The sequence below is a fragment of the Actinia tenebrosa genome, unplaced genomic scaffold (assembly GCF_029948245.1).
Source record: "Actinia tenebrosa isolate PJP-AT-01 unplaced genomic scaffold, QUT_ActTen_1.0 PGA_scaffold1__47_contigs__length_23844297, whole genome shotgun sequence".
NCBI classification, from domain to species: domain Eukaryota; kingdom Metazoa; phylum Cnidaria; class Anthozoa; order Actiniaria; family Actiniidae; genus Actinia; species Actinia tenebrosa.
In genome coordinates, this window is record NW_028292578.1 from 9446638 (window position 1) to 9458242 (window position 11605).

At 37.8% G+C, this 11605-nt stretch overlaps 1 protein-coding gene across 1 annotated transcript; it reads right to left on the reverse strand.

Moving 5' to 3' along the window:
- Positions 1-135: 135 nt before the first annotated feature.
- LOC116301856 (uncharacterized) lies at positions 136-11245 on the reverse strand. Its single transcript, XM_031711017.2, has 11 exons — positions 11080-11245; positions 10274-10334; positions 9432-9481; positions 8787-8977; positions 8440-8508; positions 7563-7641; positions 5965-6212; positions 5006-5340; positions 2536-2761; positions 1415-2275; positions 136-981 (listed from the first exon to the last, which is right to left on the reverse strand). Exons 1-11 carry the CDS (start codon positions 11223-11225, stop codon positions 320-322), a joined length of 2928 nt encoding a protein of 975 aa, XP_031566877.2. The 5' UTR covers positions 11226-11245; the 3' UTR covers positions 136-319.
- Positions 11246-11605: the final 360 nt, after the last annotated feature.

An 11605-nucleotide genomic window follows, 5' to 3' on the forward strand; every position in this document is an offset into this window, starting at 1 on the left:
TAGAGTAAACCTAGAGAGTAACCTTAACCTTCATATGAAAGAAAGGGCGAAAGAAAGTGGACACTTTTGATCGATTTAGCTATAAAGGTGACATCGGCGAGTTAACCGAACCAACCAGCAACACTTACCTCTAAATATATTTATAAACAAGATATCTAAGTTTTTAATTATATAAGTCCACTACGAACCCCTCACGAGAAATATGCCACATGCCCTTGGCAGGACTGATATTTTCTCGTAAGGTGCGTAGAACAACATTATCTAACAAAGTAATTTTTATGCAAAAAAAAAACAAACAAAAAAAAAAAACAAAAAAAACCTAGTTATTTACAGATTGGGGCACGGGTATAATAATAGGTTGTGCCATCTGAATGCCCCCAGCTCCACCCCCTTGGGGCATAACGATAACAATGGGTTGCTGTTGCTGTTGTTGTCCTTGAATATAATTCTGTGATTGCTGTGGCATCAGGATGACAACTGGTTGCTGCTGCTGCTGCTGCTGTTGCTGTGAAGGAGAAGCTTGTGCGTCGGGCAACTGGACCGTAATCTGTTGCTGAGAGGTGGGGATGCCTCCTGATTGATCTAAGCTCTGACCATCTAACAATACCCTTTGATTGTTATTGGAAGCTTGTTGTCCTGACAACATGTTTGGGACTTGCAATACTAAAGGTCGTAGACTCTGTGATGTTTCCTCCAGTTTTGTCTTAGGCGGTGATGAGAGTTGCGTTAGATCATGATCCACTGCTTGTTTCTTGGCTGGTACTGCCGTGGAAGTGGAGGTATTTTTGCGTTTCTCTGGACCATCATTAGAGTGGGTTTCGGGTTTATCTCTGCCCTGGGCGTGCTGTGTCCTCATGTGTTCATAGACGCCTGGTTTACTAATGCAGATGCCGCCGCATAGGAAACAGTGATAATGAGAATTGAGGATTCGTCTCCCATTAGGACGACAGCAGCCAAGTTTGCATCTCAGCATCTGATAACCTGCGGGAAAAATGTAAACGAATGTGTTTACGTGAAGTGTTCTTCCAGTGAATCAGCTGTGCGCCTCTTTAAGGTTTAAAAACCTTCCATGCACCAGTGTCATTTACAAACCTATTCAAAGCCAAAGATATACTTTAACGAAAGCTAAGACAGAAATGCCCGCATTGGAGCGAGACAGCTTATAATGAAACCAAGGCCTTGATAAAAAACAGTAAATTACGGAGGAAAAAAACATCTCGGGAAAGGATAAGGCAGCACTATATGAAACACACTTTACCACATCTACTGCATTCTCCCATCCTAACCCTAAGTAGGATGGAGAATCCTAACTATACACGGTACATCATCCCCCATGCTAGCCTTGCAGTCCAGAGAGTGATTTTGTTATAGCAACTGTTTATCCTTAAGACGAATGCTCTACAATGCCACATACCTCGATATTTGATGATTAAATTTTCAGCATGAATTTTCCTGAAGTGTTCCTTTATTCGTCCTGGTTTGTTGGGCAGACAAGTGCACAAGGGACAATGGTAGAGCCTGCAGTCACATTCCGTATTCTTACAGCGGCCCACATTCATACCCGTTCGTTCAGGCACCACAGATGGATGCTGGTAGATGTTTTCCGAACAAGGAGTAATGTTTTTTTCAAACAGCTTACTGAACACTCGATCGTCTTCTTGAGGCCCACCGTCGCTCTTCAACAATGATAGACTATCATTTTCAGATCCTCTGCAGCTTCTTGAAGACTGATCACAGTCACTTAAAGGTGGACTCTGGAACTGACTGGATGAGTCACTAGACATAATAGTCTTCGATGGACTCTGGAATTGAATGGATGAGTCTGCACTTGTTATCATCTGGTTGGATGTCATGGAAGGAGATGTGGGTGAGATACCACCCTCAATACTCGGCACCTGTGACGCAGCCACTGGGGCATTGGACACCAAGTCATTGATGTCCAGGCTGTTCGTAACTCCTGACAGCTCAATCGGTTCTTGGTTGGCCAGTTCACAAGTGGCTATGTTTGAAAGGTCTTGGGACTTCTGCCCTATATGACTGGCTGGCCTAGTTGGTGATGCTCCTTCGAATATGACATTCCCATCTTCTTGTACTGGGTCACCTTGTTCGTTAGTGAGCTCGCTATATGACTGTGTAAAATGTAGCGTTTGACTTGAAGGTACTTGCGAATGTTCTGTCTGGGATGTGTAAGAATGGAAAGATGAGATCCCTGTGGACACGATGGATGGCTCACTTCGCACGGATGCCTCGGAGGGTACTACTACTCTACTTTGTCCTGGAACACAAATTGTAGGAGACAGAAAATTTCCATGGAATTCGAAGCTATCTGTGTAATTATATTTTGTCCTAAGTTTTCTCTACACGTAGTAATTCAATTTCTATTGAATTGACTACGTAAACTGTATCCGGTACCCGAAAAACAATTTAGTTGAAATTCAACTACTATGAATGTAATCCGCGAAAGTGCCCACTGTACATTGCCAAAACGTTTTTAAAATGATATCAGAAGTTTTCTAGCCTCAAAGAACCACTGACCTTGATTTAAAATGTCTTCCAAATCTTGATCACCGCTGACTTGTTCAGCAACATCTTGGGCCATGGTGCCTAGCTCTTGTATCTGATTGTTTGTCCGTGAAGATGCTAACACCTGTAGACTCGAGTTCAGTGGGTCAGATTGTATTTGTATTGACTCTGATTGGCTGCTGACTGGAACAACTGTTAGTGCAGATTCTCCATTGTCCATAGACTGTACGTATACAACCTGAAAATGATACATCAGTACTTTAACACTACGGACATAATTATATGAAGATATAGAAATATAGATATAAGTTATAGTGCTTGGGAATGAGGTTATTCCGTTTCCCAGCGAGGTCGGAAATTAATTTTTCCGAATTTAATTCCAAGGGCTTTCGCCCGGAATAACCTCATTCCCAAGCACTATAACTTATCTATATTTCTATATCTTCATGTATTTCATAAGTGCTACGCGGTCCACATATTCTCATCTGGACATAATTATAGTAAATTCCATCGTGTTGTTGTTTGAAGTCGTTTGCTTCCTTTAAGGAGGCTCAGGGTAGTTTTGGTCTGGCACACCTAGCCGCATTGAAACGGCTACAACTTCGTCTTGAATAACTCCACCTGCAAGCGCTTTTCACACAATGTCAGGAAAGGATTAAAGGTTTCAAAAATGATAAATTAGTTTAAAGCGGCCTTTTCATTATGACGTAATGATGACATCATAGAAATCGTTTACCGCTTATTTTCTCGAAAACTAGACCTAAACTTTCAAAGCGACTTGCACCAGTCGATAGCATTCATCAAGGCACCCAACATATTGCAATATAAAAAAAATGTATGAGAGCGTTTTCCAAATATTACGCGGTGAATATTTTCATGAACTTTTACTATTATTTCCAGCGTGTCAACTTTATACCCTCAAAATCGGGACTTTAATTTAGTGGATTCAATATTTTTAGTAGCTAGAATATAGGTACGGATATAGACACTGTCCTTATTGAGTATGAATCAAATTGTGACTTTCTTTCTAACGTTATGGATTTTTTGATATGAAGCTAAATGACCCCATTTGTTGTCAAAAGCGATAGAAAATATCATTGAAAGCGGCATTCAAAAAATCGTCGAACGATGTTTTTCTAAATGAAGTCACTAAAAGATGTATCTTTTACAAATATTTTCCTTTAATTTCATATGCATTGAAGGGTTTTAAGGCAGTCAAATAAAAATAAGTACGCTCGATACTAACAGCACACGACAAGGAATAACACGGAAGTCAAGCGTGAATAATCACCAAGCAGCCGTGAGCGAAAGTAGTTATGAGCGTACTTATTTTTATTTGACTGCCTTAATACCATTCAATGCATATGAAATTAAAGGAGAACATTTGTAAAAGATACATCTTTTAGTGACTTCATTTAGAAAAACATCGTTCGACGATTTTTTGAATGCCGCTTTCAATGATATTTTCTATCGCTTTTGACAACAAATGGGGTCATTTAGCTTCATATCAAAAAATCCATAACGTTAGAAAGAAAGTCACAATTTGATTCATACTCAATAAGGACAGTGTCTATATCCGTACCTATATTCTAGCTACTAAAAATATTGAATCCACTAAATTAAAGTCCCGATTTTGAGGGTATAAAGTTGACACGCTGGAAATAATAGTAAAAGTTCATGAAAATATTCACCGCGTAATATTTGGAAAACGCTCTCATACATTTTTTTTATATTGCAATATGTTGGGTGCCTTGATGAATGCTATCGACTGGTGCAAGTCGCTTTGAAAGTTTAGGTCTAGTTTTCGAGAAAATAAGCGGTAAACGATTTCTATGATGTCATCATTACGTCATAATGAAAAGGCCGCTTTAAACTAATTTATCATTTTTGAAACCTTTAATCCTTTCCTGACATTGTGTGAAAAGCGCTTGCAGGTGGAGTTATTCAAGACGAAGTTGTAGCCGTTTCAATGCGGCTAGGTGTGCCAGACCAAAACTACCCACAGCCTCCTTAATTAAAAATTCCACAAACTGCACACTGATTTTGTCCCCTCTCTCCGTCTCTCTCTCTCTCTCTCTCTCTCTTTCCTTCTTTCTATCTACTTTACCTATTTCTTTCTCTTTCTTTCCTTCTCTCTTTGTATTTTTTATCCTTCCCTCCCACTCTATTTTCTATTTTCAACAACCTCTCATTTCTCATGAGACAATAGAGGCTTTGCACCATCACGTGATAGCAGCCATGATAGGAGGCAGGAACAATTGAATACGGTCTAATTTGATTTACATGAGAAAGAATTCAGTTTCCCATGGGACCAATGCCCTATTGTCGTGCCTGCTGTCATGGCTGCCATCACGTGATCGTGCAAAACCTCTATTGCAAGAGCAATAAAGAACCTTACAGAAATATTTCAAATAGTGCCTTTAAAAAATCGTAAGGATAAGATAGCCAACATCAAAGACAATTAGAAATAGGGCCGGCTTACCTGGGTACCATCGGATAAGGTCACCATATTCTCATTCTCTCCTGCAATACTACAAGCCATTTGCGAGGTCTGTAACAAAGTTTCATCTGCCGTGTCATCATGATCATCACCATCATCATCATCGGCCTCTTCCTCTTGTTCATCATCTCCTTTGGTGTCTATCATGTCATCTTCAACATCTTTTGCTGTACCCAGTGTATGTGCCTGTAAGTGGCAGCATAAATGTACCTTACGCAGGCAGACGCGGCCGCACAGACAGCAGTGATAGTGGGAGCAGTCAGTTATGCGGCCATTTGCGCGGGCACACTTGAGCTTACAACGAAGAATACGGAAACCTGCAAGAACAAGTGACCTTTTTAGAGCGCGGGCGTACAAGCTAGGAAGAATTTATCAAATGATCGCTTTAGTATTCTTTTTGTTACGTGATTTTTTAAGCTTCCTGATTGAATGTGCTGTGTGGGAAAAATGGAATGGGTTCACTGTCCACGGTATGTCGTGCCGACCGTGTGCGCAACATTTCAGACCATTAGACCTTTCCTGAATTCGCTTGGATGACCAAAAAATGTTTAGACAGGATATATTTTTATACTCAAGGCAAATAAAATCTAAAAGCACAAAATATAATAACTTCTCTGAGGCAAAGTATAACTGTCGTCAGTACTAAATCAAAGACGGCGCGGAATCGTTGTTGTGAAGAAGTAGGTTTTGGTGGATGTCAATCAAGGCTTTTTCTTGAAATCCCATAGGCACGTGCCCTTTTGTTATTGTAACAATGTCATGGAAACACTTTATGACATTCACTAGAACCCTATTTTGTCGCGACGGCAAATGTTACGATTTTACGCGTGATTTGGAAGCATTGTAAAGTTGCATGAATAAGTTGGTTTAGCTACACGTATCGATAGTACAAACCTTCTACAAAATAAGTTGACAAACAAATGAATAAACCTTATACGAACCCTCGTGTTCAATGACGTGATTCCCAGCATGCATGAGGAAAAAATGCCTGCGCATGCGTCCTGGTTTCTGAGGTCTGTTGTCGCACAATGGGCAGTGGTATCGTCTGCTGCCTTTACTACAGGGAAACTGACAATGGGTAGGATTAGGACACCGGTAGATATCTAACATCTGAGAACCGTTTAACACAGATAAATGGACTGTATTCCCAAGACTTTCTGGATCTGTGGCCATGTCTGTAACTGTAGCGCTGAAAAATGAAGTGAAAAAGATGACACTTTATCCAGCATTTCTACAAGGTAAGAAAATATAACCCAAATTAATGGGAATGTTTTCTTCCCAGTATATCATTCAGTCTAAAGGATCTCTGACACATTTAAAATAGCGCTCTGAATCTTGTTATAGTGTTGAGATCACGATCTTTATGATGAATTATGATGATAAATTATCAGTAAGGTATGATAAATCATCATATCTTATATATTCACCAACAAAAGTTACACTATACTTTTTTTTACTGCAGTTTTCGATATTCTGCAAACTCTGTATCTGCGAGTTGCTCAATGAAATTTGTATTATTAATGCCATCAATCAAAAATAATCAGTCGGCACCTTTTATATTTTTGACTGACAGATGAAAATAACATACCAATTCCATGACAACTAGCTTTTGAAATGTCTGAGTTTGCAAAATAATAGATAATCGCAGTAACATGCATGATTCCAGTAACAATGATTATTCTCTATTTTATAGGATTTATAACCACCATAGCAATTACCCCCCTCCCCCCCCATATCTTTTCCCATATCCCTTTTTCATTACACCGTATGATACAGGTATACTGTATGCTGGATTGGTTTCATTGACCATGCAATATAAATTGGATGCAACAACCTTCTTATGATTATGATTGTTAGCTTTTATTATATTTAGATTTATGACAGTCAAAGCACTTACACTCAATAGTTACAGTTCATATAAGTGGTCTTTGAAATGAAACAAAAACAACCTTTTTCAAATTCACCTGTAGCCCCTTAGTTAAAGACTTGGTTACTCAAGGTTAGCCCCTACTCTTATTTACAGTGATGCCTTTGTTTTCAAGTTTTGAGAGTGGAGGAGGCACTGGGAATGAGGAGTGGCCTTATTTCATCTTCAAAATATTTATACTTATGTACTAAAAAAATATGGTAAATTTCAAATGAATACAGCATTATAACTGTATAGTGTACCTTGGGGAAATTGCACAGAGTCAGAGTCATTATCTGATACTAAGAGGAAGGTGCAAAAAATGGCTTAATGCTCAACAATCCTTCAAATGACTATAATGTATAACACAACAGAACTTAGATGTTAAGTCCTCATTGTTTAATAAATCTTCATGGGCAATTAATGATGTTTTTTTTAGAAAAACAAAAACACAAAAACAGTTGTTTCTTTAGTTAATCATCAAATTGTACTCCTTTTGCTTGTTTCAATCTGTTAAAATAAGAAAAAATAAAAGAAAATTTCCTATAAGAAATACCAGCCTTAATGGCCCTACTGTCAGAGAGCTAGCTACATGCACAGGTACACATACTAGATATGTGAGTTAAAACTTACTTTTGACTGCCAGGGTTCACCAAACTGTAGCCCTGTTTTCTCTTGGCTGTGGGAGCTTTCACTTTCTTCTGAGGCATGTCTAAGGAGCCAAACACCATACAACCACAGATTAATGCTTATGTGAAAGAACCATTTTGACAATAAATTTTATCAGTTTCCCCAATGAAACACTAACACTCTCACCTCTGATATACAGGTAATACTAAATCTTATAAATGTTTATTGTTGGGGTACAGGGGCAGATCCAGGAATTTGTTCAGGGAGGGGTGCAGCGCACATAGTTAACCCAGGGAGGGGTGCACCCCTTAGAATCAAAGGCAAAAAATATTATTTTATATTGGTTAAATCTTTGAAGTAGGGGCACAAAGTCGAACCAGGGAGGGGTGTGCACCCCCTGCACCCCTCCCCTGGATCTTCTACTGGGGTGATATAAACAATATCATAGAATACTGATTATAAGCTCTCCACTACTTTGATAATAATGATTATAAGCCCACCTGCATTCAGTGATAACAAACAGAAATCTTATCCCAGTCATATTATAAGCCTCCTCCCCCACCACCCCTCCCCTCCCGGGAGTACTGCTGTGCACCCAGTAGCACATTGATAATCCACTCAGATGCTCAGATGACAGTTTTTCTGAGCACATTCACTTTTCAAATTTTTTTAATATTTATTTGTCTGTTATATATTGTTGCTTGTCAACACTTGCTGTTTCAATTGAAATGGAATTGAATGATTTCCAAGAATGTTTTTTAAATATAACAGATTTCAGCTGTTTCTCATGGCTTTCATAAGCCAAGCCCTGCCGGATATATAAGCCCAACCAAATTATAGTAAGTAAACATGTAAATAGGCTACTGTAAGTAATGCTTACCAAAAATTGAGGAATCACTAGGAGCTGGACCTTTTTGATTTTTCATTCTTTCAAGAGATTCTGTAGAAACTTATAAAATAAATATTTAGAAGTCAAAATGTGTAACAGTACCTTAGTTTAGTAGTTATGACTGTTGTCCACCACCGTTTTATTGCTGCACTCTTAAGAAGCTACTTAGGGTAGTGAGCATTGCATGACAACACTAATAGCAGCTGTGTGGGAGACTATGATCACCTCTACAAACGTTTTTGAAATAGCTATGAATGCCCGCATATACCTTTCACTAATAGCGGCTGCATAGGAGACTACATTCACCTCTTCAAACTTCTTTGATATAGCTACAGTACCTTTTACTTTTTCAGTAAGATTCATTATATCATCTGCCATTCGTAGTATCAGAATCTGTAACTCAGTTTTTCTGTCATCTGCACTTGCTTCATAAAGATCAAAACTGAGTGCTGTATCTGGTACACCAACTGTCAAAGTAATTTTTTCAGCATGGAGGGTAATTATCAGATTGCCACATAAAAAATCTGATCTGAAATATTTAAAGAAATCGAAGTGCCTGTAAGGTTTTAACTTTGTGTCTCTTGATTCCAGGGCAATTTGAATACCCAATAGACATTGCTTATCTGCAGTACTCTTAGGGTGAGGAAATCATTTAACAAAAAGGTAAAACCAGTGATATAAAAAATTATGACTCTAATTAACTTTATATAAAAGTTTATTAAAAGCACTTTATTAGCAAAATAATATCAAACTATTTCATTTATATTTCTTTTTTTTTTCCAATGGTATATCCTCTTATTAACTAGGATAATATGATGTCAATAGTTGGTCAAAAATGTCATAATGCAACATGTGATCAGGTTCTAAAGAAAAAAAAATTATTTGTTTGACTCCTAATCATCATTTTTTTTCTTGGTTCTCTGTATGGTTTTCCTCTATAAGTGAATCTCAGTCAATATTTCAGTTAATAGACATATTCATACCTGATCTTTGTGAAAAATGTCTCATAAGTGTCAAGTTGTGAGAGTTCCCTCTGTAACAAAGCACAAAGACAAAATGATTACAGAAAAAAAGTTTTTTTTGCAGCCCAAACATTATAACAAAGAAAAAAGCTTGGATATCAAAAAAATATATAGCTTGGATATTAAAAAATATCAAATTACACATAGAAGAAACGTTTTAATTTTTGATAAATATTACACCATTATTCCTATGAGGCATAGATTACCAAATTAAGTGACAATTTAACAAAATTATTCATGTATTTTTTCTTAAAAGTAAATGGTCTCTTAGCATAAAATCCTGGTTAGAATCTCTGGGATTAGTCATTTGTCATTCATAAGGGTTTTTGATGGGCTTATATAATGAGAATGGCTCATAAGAGGGTGCTAATGGGGTACCCAATTGTCAGTTAACTACAAATTTTTTTCTGTCAAATGTCAGTTAACTGTGATAATATTTTAAATATTCTGACCATAATATTACCAAAATAAGGAAATATCAGTTGACTGTTAACTACTAATTTTAGGTTATTTTTTCAGTTAACTACTATTTTTTGGCCAATAGTCAATTAACTAGTAACCCCATTGGCACCCTCTTATAATGGTATGGAAGGGCTTATAATGGGAAGGGCTCGTATTTTGGGGGCAAGGGAGAAAAATATCCTCTGGAAGAAATAGAGTTTGGAATGAAGAGGAAACAGTTATTTTTTTCTCTTATGTGTTCAGTCAATTTCTTATGTTTGATCACCAAAATAAACATGAGTTTTCAGAGGTGTGCTTATAACTTGTAAACGGGGAGGGATTTTTCGGCATGTGTCTCTTACATATGAGTCCAAACTCTGTCCATCAATTTCCAATTTCCAGACATCGACTCCATCACTGGTGCTGGGAAACAAAATATATGGCTAAATTAATTTTTTTACAAGAAATTCACTATGGCCACTTTAGCTTAGCGATAAAAGCATTATTTCCTGTTGGAGAGGGAAGGGGGATCCAAAGCCCCTCTCTCTCATGATGATCAGTCACTGATACCCTTCTAATACTGATATTGTGTATTCAAGGCATGGAAACTACCATATTTATTCAACGGTAGTCTTCTTAACAATATATTAAGACCAGAAAGCTTGTATTTCTCACATAAGCTTATTAATACATCAAGTTAATCACAAAGTTTGCTGAGGCAGATCCCAAACAAGGAATTAAGCTTATATGTAAAAAAACAATAACTCGTGCAGTAACTTAGGCCATAAGACTAAATTCCTAAACAAACCCAACTCGTATGCCATCTGAAACTTTTTTCAAAACGAAACTTTTATCTTTTTCGAGATGAAACGTGACTTGAAAGGTCTAAACTTCGAGTTACCAAACAAACGCCTTTCGTTTCTTGCCGCCATATCACTATAAACGGCCGCTTTTTTAGTATTTGATTCTCTATTTCGCATAAAAAATATAAACTCTGCAATGATGTGAGGATTTATAGTATTTACGTAAATAAAATGTTATTTCCTCCATGGTTTTGACAAGGAGCAAAACAAAGGCCATATTTACGAAATACAGAAGAAGACCGTCGCTTGGGCACGTTTTTGTACCTGAACCAAAGTGGCCCACGATTAAAACCAAAAATACTCACTTTATAACCCACGAAGAATTCTCCAAACATAGTCTAGTCCAAATCAAGAACTTTCTTTCCCCGTAGAGAAGTGTATTTAGTAGTGAATTTACTGCATTTTCTGTTACGATATGACACAAATCGACAGGAGTGGCTGAGGACGCCATGTTTCTTGTACCTGGGTCATGTGCTGGTAAATGTGCTGGCGAAGGGTCCTCCCCAGGCCTTTTCTTCCAAGACCCTCGGCACCTCGGTCCAGCGGACTTTTTGTTTTAACTTTTTTTTCCATTGAATAACTTTATTTAAGATCGTAGTCCTTTTTTTACCTCATTCTCATGCATATATATTTTTGGATGATGCATTTATGAACAAATACAGAGAAGCAGCCGTTTCTCCCCCCACCCCCCCCCCCCTCCAACAGTAGCGGTTTGACTCTCCTAGTGGCTATTTGATTAATTACTGTAAGTACCATTGAAAAATGAGTTTCTTGGCACCTGAACTTTTTTTTGCACCCTAATTAAGGATCTCTCCTAGTGTTTTGAGTAGG

Coding starts and splice junctions, on each gene's coding strand:
- LOC116301856 (XM_031711017.2), bottom strand. CDS start 11,225: ATGGCGTCCTCAGCCACTCCTGTCGATTTGTGTCATATCGTAACAGAA. Junction 10,335..11,079: donor AATTCTTCGTGGGTTATAAA/GTGAGTATTTTT, acceptor TTTGTTTCCCAG/CACCAGTGATGGAGTCGATG. Junction 7,642..8,439: donor TAGTGATTCCTCAATTTTTG/GTAAGCATTACT, acceptor TTGGCTCCTTAG/ACATGCCTCAGAAGAAAGTG.